The sequence below is a fragment of the Misgurnus anguillicaudatus genome, chromosome 21, assembly GCF_027580225.2.
Source record: "Misgurnus anguillicaudatus chromosome 21, ASM2758022v2, whole genome shotgun sequence".
In the NCBI taxonomy this organism is placed as follows: Eukaryota; Metazoa; Chordata; class Actinopteri; order Cypriniformes; family Cobitidae; genus Misgurnus; species Misgurnus anguillicaudatus.
Window position 1 is genome coordinate 61306323 of NC_073357.2, and position 15451 is coordinate 61321773.

General features: G+C 42.9%; 1 protein-coding gene across 1 annotated transcript in view; it reads left to right on the forward strand.

The window, feature by feature from the left end:
* Nucleotides 1–5556, forward strand: part of LOC129453343 (macrophage mannose receptor 1) — a 51013-nt gene extending 45457 nt beyond the window's left edge. Inside the window, exons 28-32 of the mRNA XM_073859584.1 lie at nt 103–219; nt 299–460; nt 547–579; nt 1363–1395; nt 4666–5556. Coding sequence (XP_073715685.1) covers nt 103–219; nt 299–460; nt 547–579; nt 1363–1395; nt 4666–4871 — 551 coding nt within the window. The 3' untranslated portion in view covers nt 4872–5556. The remainder of the gene's footprint in view (nt 1–102; nt 220–298; nt 461–546; nt 580–1362; nt 1396–4665) is intronic.
* Nucleotides 5557–15451: the final 9895 nt, after the last annotated feature.

Genomic DNA, 15451 nt, shown 5'->3' on the forward strand with positions numbered 1-15451 from the left:
TTGTTGTTTCTCATCTTTGGCAGCTGTAACATTCAGAACTTTAGTTTAACGGCTAAATGATTGGTTTTAAAAGTAGATACAGTGAGTTATCTGTCATTTCAGGTGCATCTTTAGTGAGTATTGAGGATCCAATAGAATCACACTTTATCCAAAAGAACCTGAAGATCCTGCAAGATGAAGCAAAGTCAGTCTGGATTGGACTTCACCGCAGTCATAAGGGTCAGAACCAGCCTTCATCTAAACCAATATAACACATTTAAAATCACAGAGATATTGAATTTATGTTTATTTGTGACAGGTGATTGGATGTGGATTGATAATACAATTGTGGATTACATGAACTGGGAACCGCGGATGCCGGATGATGTTAAGAAATGTGTTGAATTTCAGTCAGACACTGGAATGTGGAGCACAAGCAGCTGTAGTTATCGCAGAGCTTATATCTGCAAGACTGCTAAAGGTCTGACAAATAAACTTACAAATAATCTGCATTAATATCACATCCCCTTACTGTATGTTAATATCTACATGTGTCTTTATTAACAGTTATACCACCAACAGAGAAGCCATCAGTCTCAGGTATGATGAACTACATCTGCACCGTTTAATTATAACCTGTGAAAAGTGTTCAGGAGTTAACAGTGCTGAAATCAGAATCAGAATGAGGTTTATTTGCCAAGTGCAGACACACACACACACACACACACACACACACACACACAAACACACACAGAGATCTGTAACATATGCCTGAGGGGAGAAGTGTAAACAGGTTGTGGCCGGGGTGAGAGGGTTCTGTTATGAATGATGATGTTCCCTGCCTGTTCCTTTACTCTGGAATCCTAAAGGTTGAACAGGTGCACATTAATGTTTTTTCAGCTGTCCATAAAGTCTGTTGCAGTATTATATCTGATATGCTTGCTGGCACGGAACCGACTTACAGTTTTTTTCGATTGCTAAACGACAACTGGAGCTACATGTGCAAAACTCTAACTACAGTCACCCGAGCCCAACTCTTAACGCAAGACTCAAAACAGCTCAGTGCAGCCAAACACTAAACACAACCCTCACTGAGATAACACACACTGTCACTCACAACACACTGAGAGGAAAAACCTGTGGCATAACTGAAAGTGCAACTTCTGGAGTCAGTGTGATTGCTCCACTGCAGGTCCTGAGAGATGTTGGTCATTGTCAGTGGCTGCAGCTTCAAAAACACTTGAATCAGTGAAATTAAATTGAATATGATCACAGCTTCACCAAATAGAATGTCCAGTAAAATGTTGGAATGCTCAGTTTGTTTAGTTATAAATCAAATGATACTTGAACACTAAATTTATTTGTACTTTTTTCATTTTTCAGCTACACCAACAACAGCAAACTTATCAGTCTCAGGTATGATGTACTCAATCTCTGTTACACAGACATCCCAACCTGCAAAAAGTCATTTCAGGGAGGTATCCCGAAGCCCCCCCCCCCCCAAAAAAAAAAAAAATTAAGGAGGACAAGGATATGACATTTCAAGATATAAAAGCATAATATTAATTTCTAGAGGCCTATGCAATTATTGGTAACACGTCACTAGGTCTCATTTGTTAACATTAGTTGATGTATTAACTAACATGAACTAACCATGAGCAGTACATTTGTTACTGTATTTGCTAATCTTTGTTAACGTTAGTTAATAACAATACAGCTGTTCATGGTTTGTTCGTGTTAGTTCACAGTGCATTAACTAATGTTAACAAGATTTGAATAATGTATTAGTAAATGTTTAAATTAACATTAACAAAGATAAAAAATGCTTTATAAATGCAGTTAATCATTATATGTTAACTAATGTAGTAAACTAATGTTAGCTAATGAACCGTATTGTAAAGTGTTACCCAATTATTTGTTAATTATTTTACAATATGTAGATCACTTTTACTATTTATATAAGCTGCTTATAATATTTATATAAACTGTTTTATTTATATTCTATTGCAACTTTAAGCAGGTCTAAGGAGTTGTTTTCATGTAGCCTTGGCAACTAGTAGCCAGCCTGAAAAATATGCACATGATATTAAACTTGTTGAACTCACCTTCGGGAGAACTGTATATATCTATGTCGAGAGAAGAGATAAAAGCCCGCCCACACTGATAATTGATTGGTTGATTTACCGGAGCAGGCCAATCAGGATGCTCTCTGTCTTACATGCGCTTAATGAGGCACACTAGCACACACAAGCAAGGTCTCCCCCTCCCTCTCTGCCGTGCGCGTGCTACTCTTTCTTGCTCGCTCTAGATTCCGGGAGATTTTAACTAATTTGCGGGCATCAGGGAGCCGCTATCAAAATGCGGGAGACTCCCGGAACTTCCGGGAGACTTGGGATGTCTGGTTACATGTAGTAAATGTACTAAAATGTTTTTTCTTTTGTGGTTCATGTACACATGACAATGTTGTAAAAAATTATGCGTACACACAGATTAATAATAACAACTACAAATGCTTTATTAAAAATGTTGTTGTGTAAATGTGGCTCTAGATTTTACTGTGGTATGACTTGGGTAAAGTGTTCAGAGTTCATGAGATAACAGCGCTAATGCACATAAATAAAGTGAGGAAGAGCGCTCAACAATTATATCTAATCAACAGGCACGTGAAACTATAGCAGGTTGCTCAAACAACAAAATCACCAGCTAACTTACTTTAAATTTGAAAGAACTGTAGACTAATACAATAACAGGCTGGCTTAAATAACCCCAAAACATAACTCAACTTACAGTTCTCACAAACACGCATTTTATTAACTGGCTATTCTCCAGACGTGATGGACGACGTCTTTATCTCGCGGTGTGAAGCGCGTCTGCGCTATACTTCGAGATGTTTTATCAACTGGCCAGTTATCCTCCAGACAGTGACGGTTAGGACCATGTCTTTCTCATTTCGGCCGTGCGGCGCGCGTCCCCGCTTGCGATGTGATGCGAGTATGCGCTATTCTCCGAGATGCACTTGACGCCCTTTTGTGCAGCGATCCTTTTTTTTTAGTTAAGGCGGTAGGGTTTCCAAACTTAGGCAGGCCGCCTTAACTGAAATATGTTGCGGGAAACCCTGACTGACAACTAAGAAAAATGCCAAAATCAGTATCTCAGAAAATTTGAATACTGTGAAAGGTTTCAATATTAAAGGGACCTGGTGCCACACTGTAATTAGCTAATTACCTCAAAACACCTGCAAAGGCCTTTAAATGGTCTCTCAGTCTAGTTCTGTAGGCTACACAATCATAGGGAAGACTTATGGCTGACTTGACCGTTGACACCTTGCACAAGGAGGGCAAGACACAAAAGGGCTGCTGACAGAGCTCTGTGTTCAAGCACATTAATAGAGAGGCGAAGGGGAGGAAAAGATGTGGTAGAAAAAAGTGAACAAGCAATAGGGATAACCGCACTGTGGAGAGGATTGTAAAACAAAACCCATTCAAAAATATGAGGGAGATTCACAAAGATTTCTAAAAATCCATTTCTTTGTATTAGTCTTAAGAAACATAAAAATTTTCTGAGATACTTAGTTGTCAGTTATAATCATCAAAATTCAAAGAAATAAACATTTGAAATATATCATTCTGTATGTAATGATTTAATATATATTATTTCACGGAATAAGTGAAATAAATCAACTTTCTGATGATATTCTAATCATATGACCAGCACATGTATATAATTAAAGGTGCAAAAGAGGATGTTTGTTTTATACATTTTTGCAATATTACTTGAAACTGTCCTTACTAAATGATAAAAGACTATTTATTAGGTGCACTGAAAGTAATAATATTAATATACGTCATCTGTGCACAAGGTAGGGCCTTAAAAACATCAGCCAATTGCTCATGCGGTCATCGCAATCATCATTGGCCCTCTGGCTTGTCAATCACTGGCATTACGATCCTTGTGAGATACATGCGCGCTCCAGTAACTTTACACAGGCGACGCATACGCACAGCGCATGAAACTCCGTCTTAAGTTTCGGTTTGTTTTCATTGTCAATCCTGCTTTCCACCTCGAATTTGCACCATGGAAGAGAAAAAACCCGAAGCAGGACGCAAAAGAAAGACTTTTTTAAAGCCGCTGGGAATAGGAGAAAATTGTCAGAAGAACGTAACTTAATGTAACCAGAGTCGTTAATGGAGAAAAATTTCAACGCTGGATAGCAATGAGAGAGGTGTCAAGACAGACGCGCAGTTTGCAAAAATTCTTCTCAACAAGTAACAGTGATTATTCTTTCTTTGTGGAATAATTATTGTTGTACTGTTATTTAGGTATATCGACGTTGTTATTGTACTGTAGTTGTAAGTCAGTGACCAGTCTGCTACATGCTAGTTGAAATGGGAGTAAGTTAGCGTCAACTGATCTAACGTTTTAACGTCTTATGTGTTTATTATCATATCATTTCACATAATGAATCCACTGACGTGACACAGCATATGCCAGTGGTAAACAAACACTTGTGCTGTGCTGTGAAGGAGGGAGGCGGTTCTTACGCATGCGCTCATTTAAAAAACTCAGTAACCGTTTTTGGATTCTCAGTCGGCGAAAAACATCCTCTTTTGCGCCTTTAAAGAGAGTTAATTTTTTTAGTTTGATATCTGTTTTAATCAGTAATTTGTGTTTAATGTTGTATTGCAGATCTTCAGGTATATGAGAGGTCTCATGTATCGGCTGGCATCGCTGTAGGGGTCGTGTTGGTCATAATCGCTGTCGCAGGTCTTGCCGGGTTTGTGTTCTTTAAGAGGAATCCCAGGACTCTTACTGAATGGTTTGACAGCAGATTCTATAATAACCTTTCAGAGCCTCTTACAGTTTTTGATAGTAAAGAACCTGAAGCCAACTGAACAGAATCAAGATGAATAACACATAAACACAAACACAGCCTTTAGTTTGAAGGTAATGCGTAACTTCCACAATAATTATGTTCAGGGGTCTCATGCACAAAAATGTTTTACTGGGGGAACAGCTTAAAATATTTAAACTGTTAAGTCTGTCATTGGTTGTGACTTGTAAGAATCAATACCATTGAGTGTCAATTAGCTGATAAACGAATGAGTGATGTTTGGAATTTTGCCTGATTGACAAAGTCACATAAAGCACTCATACAACATCAGAAGATTTGTAGGTGATTTTCATTTTCTAACTTTCACTGAAGAACAACCAGATGAGGCTGTATAGGACTGCATCATTATTAATTGCAACTAATCGATTGCAGAATAAAAGTTTTTGTAAACATCATATATGTTTGTTTACTGTGTGTAATAATTGTGTATATTGAATTACATTTTATTTATATAGCATTTTTACAAATGAGACTAGCTTGCATTAACGAGATCGGACAAAGAGTGTGTGTGAGTGCTATTTCAACTTAAGGCAAACGGAGTTGGCTAACGTTAGCTGGATGCCTTGTAAGTCATGACTTTTATTGTTTTCCCTGTTTGCTGTTTGAAAGTCTGCATCATAAACTGCACAAGATTTTGTGGCGCATTTGAGCTGCATTTGTGCGGACATGATGCTCAGATAATATGGTATTTTTCTTGGCTTGGTCAACTTTTTTTCAAAGTACTGGTCTGTGTTTAGGCAACTTTACTGTGTGGGTGTGTGTGTGGGGGGGGGTGCTTGCGTAAGTGCGTGTGTGAGATCAGGTTAACCGAAATGTAATGGAAGAGACTCTAATCTGCCTTCATGCGTATATTACACAAGATACAGTGTCATGAGTTTAATTCAATTAAGACGTTTGTTGCTATTGTAATTGCAATAGTATTTTGTGATTTGATCATTTCTGCCTGTTCAGCATAAAGTACATGTGTTTTATCGCTGTCACTGTGAGAAAAAAAATCTGCTTCATGTGATGTTAAACATGTTAAGTTCAGTTAAGTTAAGTTTAAAAAATGAACATGTAAACATCATTAAAATATGAAATGACAGATAATAATTGACTATGACAGGATTTTTATTAGTGAAAAAGTCTAACGCAACCTCTGGTGTGTGTGTGTGTGTTTGTGTGTGTGTGTGTGTGTGTGTGTGTGTTTGTTTAAATGATTACCTTAATAAATAATTATTTAATGCTTTAACAGTTGACTTCAACAGCTTTTTTGATTGAAAATGTAGTGATTGCAATGCAACATATGTAATTTGTGATATTGTGAAATAAAATCTAAAATCTAAATCTAAAGTTAGCTAAAGTTTTGCTAATGCAATAAGCCTCTATCATGGCCATACAGGCTAATATACTATACTAGTCCATTTATAATAGAGACATTACAAGTGCATACTGTAAAATTTGCGTCCAATAATGTCATCATAATCACAACAAGCAAATTTGGCATTAACAAATTAAAATGTGCTAATATCATGTACATACTTCTGACAAAGCACAGCAGTTGATTAAGATAAACAAAAATAACTTTAACACCACAGATCTTTCCCAGGTAATGACTTTTCTTCTGAAATGTTGTTTAAATATACAGATTAGCATGTTTTGGTTGGTTTAGAAGAAATCTTTCACATATGCAAACAGATAAAGCAGTGGTCTCAAACTCCCGGCCCGCGGGCCATTTGCGGCCCGCCCTCCCCCTCTCTGCGGCCCGCGTCAACTTTCAAAAATATAACATAATCAGAAAGATTTTTATTCACTTTGTTTTATATTCGTTTGATGTTTTATTTAAACGTTCAAGTGTTCGTTCACATGTCAAAGCATAAAAGCATAATTTTAAAACGAGTCAAAGCATTACTTTCCAAAGTGCTTGGCAGCGGAAGTTGCGCTCCGTGGGGTAGGTCGCATCACCCGTTGCTACGCAGCCATGAACCGCGCGCGCTCTGTGATTTTAATTCCTCAACTGAACCTCGCGTCAATCATATCATTGTCACCATGCGACCAGTTAATCTGGTCGTGACTTTGTAGTGTCTGTCCAGAGAAGATTTGAAGAGTTTTGTTGCAAAACGAGATAACGTCTCGGGTTACGAATGTAACCATTGTTCCCCGAGAAGGGAACGAGACGCTGCATCGCCGAAGCTACGCTATGGGAACGCCCTCTGCGTGATTGCGTCTGAAGCACGTATGTCAAATCAGTCCAATGGTCAAGTGACACGTCATAGGCGGGTGACGTGGGAACCAGGAAGCTATAAAAAGAGCACCCAGCAAGCCAACTTCAGCTAAATTGTGCCGAAGCAAGACGAGACAGGGATGCAGGGAGTATGGCAGGGAGACGCAGCGTCTCGTTCCCTTCTCGGGGAACAATGGTTACATTCGTAACCCGAGACGTTCCCCTTCGAGGGAACTCGAGCTGCGTCGCCGAAGCTACGCTATGGGAACGATGTACCAAAACACCATACTACCAAATGCCTGTCTGTGTGTAAAAACGCGCACAGCTTAAGACATAAGCACCTGGGCTCCAGGCGTAGCACCAACATCTTACTCGTAAAACCAAACGAATGTGAGCGGAGAGGACCAGCCTGCCGCATCACAGACATCCTGCATTGAAGCCCCTAGCCACAAGGCCTTAGAGGCTGCCATACCCCGGGTAGAATGAGCCCTGACGGCGATAGGTGAAGGCCGTCCAGTGGTCTCATAAGCCAGAGAGATAGTCTCAACTATCCACTTACTGAGTGTCTGCTTGGTCGCCGGCAGGCCTTTCTTGGGCGAGCCAAAGCACACAAACAGTTGCTCAGACCTCCTCCACAAAGAAGATCTGTGAACATAGGCATCCAGTGCTCGCACTGGACACACCAAGTTAAGCTTTTCCTGATTCCTATCCCTAAATGGGGGAGGACAGAGGGCCTGAAGTACGACAGGTCGTGGCACATGAGTCGGTACCTTAGGCACATAGCTGGGCCTTGGGTACAAGAAAGCCTTAACCATCCCCGGTGCGAATTCAAGGCACGTAGGGGAAACCGACAGGGCCTGAAGGTCACCCACTCTCCTCAGAGAAGTGACTGCCAACAGAAGTACTGTCTTAAGTGCCACAAACTTGACTGGAACGGTCTCAATGGGCTCAAACGGAGCCATGGACAGACCTTCCAGCACAACGGCCAGGTCCCAGGCTGGGACCCTGGGTCGGACTACAGGCCTCAGCCTCCGAGTGCCACGAAGGAAGCGAACCACCAGCGGGTCTCTCCCAAGGGATTGCCCAACCAAAGGAACATGGTAAGCCGAGATGGCCGCCACATACACCTTCAGTGTAGAAGGAGATAACCCTGCGGTGAACTTTTCCTGCAGAAACTCCAAGACTGTACCAATTGGGCAGTTCACAGGGTCATGCAGGTGTTTGCTGCACCAGGAAGTAAAAACTCTCCATTTAAAGGCATAAAGCTTCCTCGTGGAGGGAGCTCTGGAGTGAAGAATGGTCTCAGCAGCCTCAGCTGAGAGACCAGATTCTATGAGTCTGGCCCCCTCAGAGGCCAGACCCACAGTTTCCATAACTCTGGGCGGGGGTGAAGAATCGAGCCACCCGCCAGAGAGAGGAGATCCCTCCTGACGGGTATTTCCCAAGGTGAGCCGTCGAGGAGGGACACCAGGTCCGAGAACCATATTCGGTTCGGCCAGAATGGGGCTACCAACAACAAGCGGACGTTGTTGCGACGAACCCTCTCCAGAACTCCCGGGAGCAGAGCGATCTGAAATTGTTTGCAAAACTGAATTTTGTAGCCCTTTTCTACTATTTGCAGAACCCACTGAGACACGTTTGGCAGGAGTTTCCACGCTGCCAAATTTTCTATAAGGGGGACCAGCCTCTCGAGACTGGCTTTTTGTGTACTGCTTAAACTTTTCCCGGTGCCCTGAACCAGACTGGCAGGGTTCAACCTGGGTGATATTAATGCCTCCCTCCTCGGAGAGAGGTGTTGCGTGCCCCGCGCACGAGGCACACAAGAATATGAAGCCGCTGTGCCCCGAAACACACACTGCGGCGGGGTTAACACACTGGCATCCCGAGGGCATCAAGAAGAGACGGGCACCGTGTTGTGAGGTGACTGCCGGCTCTCCCCGATTGGGGGCTGCCCTCGGAAATATGACACTACGTCCCTCAGGACTTCTTTTTAGCCGACGCCTTCCTCGCCATAATAACAGCCCTCAGGTCTGTTTTCTGCTTGGATGATGTCTGAGTACGACCGCCCGAACCCCAGTTCTTTTGAGGGGGACCACGAGTGGCAACACTATGCTTTTGCGATGCTCTATATGATGTCGATGGCTGCTCCCGCCCAGCAGCCCTAGAATCAAGAGCACGGCGGGGGAGATAGCGTTCAAACGCCGCCGACTGCTTACGAGCCTCCGCAAATCTCTCGACGACAGTATTAACGGCATCGCCGAAAAGACCGGAGGGCGCAACGGGCGCGTCTAAGAGAAATGCCCTATCTGAGGTTTTAAGCTCGGACAGATTAAGCCATAAATGGCGTTCCGTGGCTACGAGAGCTCCCATAGATCTACCCACGGCTTTCGCAGTCTCTTTAATCGCCCTGAGTGACACATCAGTGACTCGACGAAGCTCTTTAAATATATCAGACGTACCCCCCGCCTCGGCATCTAAATCTTTAAGCAGTTCTGCTTGGTACGCCTGTAAGACAGCTAAGGTATGCAGTGAAGCCCCAGCCTGCCCTGCAGACTTATAAGCTTTACCCACTAACGATGAAGTTAACCTAACCGGTTTCGTGGGAAGCGAATGTGATTTCAATGATGACGCCGCAGCGGGGGAGAGATAGCTCGCAAGCGTCTGCTCCACCCGGGGCATCGTTAAATATCCGTGTTCACCCATCCCCACAATGTTGGAATACATGGTGGCGTGAGGGGTATGAACACGGGCTGAATACGGAGCTTTCCATGATCTCGACAGCTCGCTGTGGAGATCAGGAAAGAAAGGCATGTTGCGCCGCGAAGGTTGAGGTTTCTGTTTTAAAAAGCGCTCGTCTAACATGCTCTGAGGACGCGCGCTCTGTGTCTCCGCCGGCCAGTCTAATTTTAAGCGAGCCACGGCATTAGTGACAACCTCCAATAAATCATCGAACGCGGGGGACGAATGAGAGGGCTCCTCAGCGTCCACCACGTCTACAGACATAATATCGACTTCCTCGGACGACGATAAATGCAAATCTGGGCTCCCGCCCTGGGCGGAAGAAACCGCAGCGCGGGCTTCCGAATCCAGAGACGGGGCACTAGATCCCGCGGGTGAAGGCTGAGAAAGGGGAAGACCCGTCTCAAGCTCGTCCGCGAGATCTAGTTGTGATCCCCAAGATCGCAGCTTCCGCTCTGCCTCGGCAGCAGCGGGGCCAGAACCGTGGGGAACACGCGGCTCACCACCCTCCTCGAAGAGTGCGAGCCGCGAGCGCAACGTACGGAGCGGCATCCTATCACAATGTGCACAACCACCCCTCTCAAGAGACGATCGTGCGTGTTGTGCCCCGAGGCACATAACACAGAGATGATGCGAGTCCTCGCTCGTAATGAAACGAGGACACGGGGAAGCACACTCCTTAAAACTTTGTTTGGACTTAGACATGACACACACTCGCTTGCTGAGGCACAAAGAGCTGAAGTTGGCTTGCTGGGTGCTCTTTTTATAGCTTCCTGGTTCCCACGTCATAGGCGTGTATGACGTGTCACTTGACCATTGGACTGATTTGACATACGTGCTTCAGACGCAATCACGCAGAGGGCGTTCCCATAGCGTAGCTTCGGCGACGCAGCCCGAGCTCCCTCGAAGGGGAACCACCGTTTTTTTAATTGTTCAGAAATCTCGTTTTTTGGTTGTGCATTCCAATTAATTTCAATGCAACTGCAGTTGGTTTGTTTTGATTTAAACCTTCATAACTTAAAAAATACAGCTAAGTAGCACCATAAAACAAAATAATAACATGATAACATAATAATAAACATGTTTTGACAAAAATGTAAAAAAATGGATTTATCTCGTTTTGCAACGAAACTCTTCATTTGTACTTCCGGGTGGATACTCAGCTGTCACTCAGAGAAGATCGAGCTGCGGTGGGGGTTAGTTCACCTCAAGTCACAGTATCTAATAGAGACACCGGGAGGCAGAGCGGTAGATGTAATGCAACACATTTTAAACTACAGTTAAGAAAAGTGCCATGTTAAGAAAAGAGAAAAGATGTGGAGAAATGTACAGAAGATAAAAGTATGTATACCCATATATATATAATTAAGTATAATATATTATTATGTAGCTTACTATTCAATTACACATAGAGCAGTATTATTATTTTTTTCTGTCCAACTAGCTTATATAACATCTACTACCCATTCAAAAGTTTTAGGATCACTTTCACTTATTAATATTTTCCCACATATAATAGAAAATTCATTAAAACTGAAATAACAAAGAACATAATGGAGTCAATACTGTGACTGAAAACAATCCAAAATAAATGAAAACAGAAACACTTACAGGTGGTAATTTTTTATAATAGTTTATAAATGTATACAGGAATTAAATTTGTTAGTTTAGTGCAAGGTTATAATAGGTCTTAGTTAAGATAAGGTTAAGAAAAGATTTACTTAGGCTACTTTTATCAAATAATGTATTATTATACATTAAATAATAGAAATTAAACAAGACATTTACAGAAATATTGTACTTTTTTAACGTTAAAATAGCTCTGCGGCCCCCCAATGAAATGTGTCAGGACTCTGCCTTGAAGTCTTGTTATATTTGTCATGGTGGCAGAGTTCTGGCAGTCCCTGGCTTTGTGTGGAGGTTCATGCCTTGTTTTTGTGTTTGGCATGTGCCTCCGGTGTCTTGTCATTTGTCCCCGCCCCCTCGTCCTCCTGCTTATTGTTAATTATTACTTATTCCCATCACCTGTTCCCGCTCGTTATCTTGTTTGGTTTTCTCTATTTAATGTCAGTGTTTCTTTTGTTCTGTGCAGGTTCATTGTGCTGTGTTCTGTTCCCGTGTTTGGTGTTCGTGTCTAGTCAAGATACCAAGTTAAAGTTTTAGTGTTATTTGTGAAGTTCATGTTTCATGTTGTTTACCCCCTCGTGGGTTTTTTGTTTGTTAAGAAATAAAGTGTTTTCTGTTTTCACCCTGACATCGTCTGCATTTGGGTTCATCTGTCCTGCAATCCTCACAGAATGAACCTGCCAAAATTGAACCCAGCAACGGTGTCGGGGTTAGTTGCTACACCTCCCATTTTTGTCTTGTTGCCAGTCGTGGTGCGTCCTTTCCCGGAGTGGCTGACCAGAAGGATCCGTGGTGTCTTTTTTGCTGAACTTTGGAGAGCAGCTGTTGAGTCCGATCCGGACCTTGAGGGGTTGGCTGCCTTTTTCGGACCGACCCTCGGCTTGGCCGCTGTGTGGTTTTCTGCAGCTCACGGGAGGGCAGAGTCCACGCCGCCGACGCAGTCGACCCAGCCCGCGCAGCCACAGCCGGAGCCCGCGCAGCCACAGCCGGAGCCCGCGCAGCCACAGCCGGAGCCCGCGCAGTCGACCCAGCCCGCGCAGTCGACCCAGCCCGCGCTGCCCGCGCGGTCGACCCAGCCCGCGCTGCCCGCCCGGTCGACCCAGCCCGCGCAGTCGACCCAGCCCGCGCAGCCCGCGCAGTCGACCCAGCCCGCGCAGCCCGCACAGTCGACCCAGCCCGCGCAGCCCGCGCAGCCCGCGCAGTCATTGACTGAACGGACTAAGTCAGTGAGGTCTGCTTGGCCTCTGCTGCGCCCTCGTCCCGCACCCCCTTGGACTGTTGTGTTTTGAGTATTTTGTGGACTTCAGTGTGTTTGATAAGTTTTGTTTTTAACACCTTTTGTTAAGTTTTAGTCTGATGTCTTCTAGTCTTGTCATGTTTATTATCTGTCATGTTATCTTGTCTTGTGTGTTCCCTTTTTGGACGCCAGGTGGCGTCCTTTGAGGGAGGGCTACTGTCAGGACTCTGCCTTGAAGTCTTGTTATATTTGTATTTTGTCATGGTGGCAGAGTTCTGGCAGTCCCTGGCTTTGTGTGGAGGTTCATGCCTTGTTTTTGTGTTTGGCATGTGCCTCCGGTGTCTTGTCATTTGTCCCCGCCCCCTCGTCCTCTTGCTTATTGTTAATTATTACTTATTCCCATCACCTGTTCCCGCTAGTTATCTTGTTTGGTTTTCTCTATTTAATGTCAGTGTTTCTTTTGTTCTGTGCAGGTTCATTGTGTTCTGTTCCCGTGTTTGGTGTTCGTGTCTAGTCAAGATACCAAGTTAAAGTCTCAGTGTTATTTGTGAAGTTCATGTTGTTTACCCCCTCGTGGGTTTTTTGTTTGTTAATAAATAAAGTGTTTTCTGTTTTCACCCTGACATCGTCTGCATTTGGGTTCATTTGTCCTGCAATCCTCACAGAAATGTCTGTCTTAGAAATGGCCCCAAGCCAGTTTGAGACCCCTGAGATAAAGGATAGTCAGCTTAAAACAAACTCCATCTAACTGTGGTTTTTTTAAGTTTTGTTTTTTAAATAAGACCTGGGACAAGAACAAAATAAACCAAAATCTCAAAACTTCATAAAAAGTGTCCTTAGTAACGTCATAATTTTGCTAGTTAATGCTCAAGAAGACGATCTCTCTGTGTGAATTTATTATTTTGTAGAAATCTGTTGAGTATGAAACTATTTCATGAGTGTAAAGGAATTAAAATAAATTGGTAAGTCAGAGTTGTCTTAACATATGTAACATTTTGTTTATAAAATATTTATTAGAATTATTATGAGAATGCCCTTTGTCTCAGATAAGAGATGAGGAATAATCACCTCCATTTTAGGCCTAGTTCACACGGACAAGGGCATTTTTATAACCAGAGTTTTACCTCTCAAAAAATCTCATCCACACTTGCTCGGTTTAAAAGAAATCTCCATACACATTAAAAAGCAAAAACAAGCTATAAAGCACTGTCAAAAGCCTGCCACACCGGCAGGCGGCGATATAACCTAAATTATAAAGCCACCTTGACCAATCAGAAGCCTAACAAAAGTGATGCCGCAAGGCAAAAACCCCGGTTTTACTGTCTACATGACAATCCTGCAACCGGCGGTTCTAAAAATCCTCACCCTGGCAGAGGTTTTCCAAAATGTTCGGTTTCAGCGCCGTAATACTGCGAATGGCCGAACTGCATAAAAAAGTCACAGTTATAAAAATACCCGTGTCTGTGTGGACTAGACCTTAAATGTAAACGGCAGACATGGGGACTTGTGACTTGGTGACTTGGACTCGAGTCGACTCGAGTCGCTATTTTTGTGACTTGTTACTTGACTTGACAAAAAATAAAATACTTGAGACTTGACTCGGACTTGGAAGTTAAAGACTCGGGACTTGACTTGACTTGAGACACGATGACTTGAATGACTTGAGTGTTAATCACATCATGTTTTCAGTTTGAATATAAAATATATAAATTATTTTAAAAAATTAAGTTGACCAAGCTGGAGCGCCGGCTGAGAATGGCGTTGTCATGAAACGACACTATCATCCGTGATGCCCTCTCGTACCTTACGCACACCACGACTACTTAGATCAGATATCAACATGTCAGCCGGAGGGGTACAGAGGGTCATCGCTTTTGGCTTCAACAAGATGGCAAAAGACGAACAGTGCGTTGCAAGACATGCAACATTAAAATCACGGGCAGCCAGACGACAACCATTCTGCCCAGAGTAGAATGCCATTAACTGCTTGTCAATTTGTTAATATCTGGTTAGTTGGTGGTTAGCTAATGCAATAATAGCTGAAGTAGCCCTCATCATACTGTGTTGGGGACAAATGAGGGCCAAATAATTGTTATTTATTTTTTAAAATACTTCCCTTGATCTGAGCGGCACGAGACTTGGTTACTTTTTAAAGTTTGCCACCTGAACACACACACACACAAAGAAAAATGACTTGATTCTACAATGTTAGGGGTGGTTCACATGTCGCGTCTTTTGCGCGCCCAAGTTCGTTATTTCAAATGTAGGCGCGCGAATGGAAGAGACGCGTTGCGACGCGCTCGTTTTTTCTGGCCGCATGTTTGAGATAGAGCGTGTGTGTGTGTGTGTGTGTGTGTGTGTGTGTGTGTGAGAGAGAGAGAGAGAGAGAGAGAGAGAGAGAGAGGAGAAATGTAACAAAGTTTAATGCTGTCGGTAAACTGTGTTTGAGAGAGGGAGGTGTTCAGAGAGGATTCTGTTGGATGTTAAGATGTTATTTGTTTTATGGACTCAATGTTGAAAATTTCAAACATTTCACACACGGTTGGCAGAAGTGAAAAACAAATAATTTATGAAGTTACAATTTTGTTTGATTCCATGATGTATTTTACTCAACATGCAAATCCAAATTATTGTAATTTCCTGATAGTTACTTTCTATATCTGTCCTTTCACTTTATTAAGATCAGATTCTGCAGGTAAAATTACAGTAATAAGGTGACTTGACTTGGACTTGACTTGACCTACTACAGGACTTGACTTGACTTGACTTGACATAG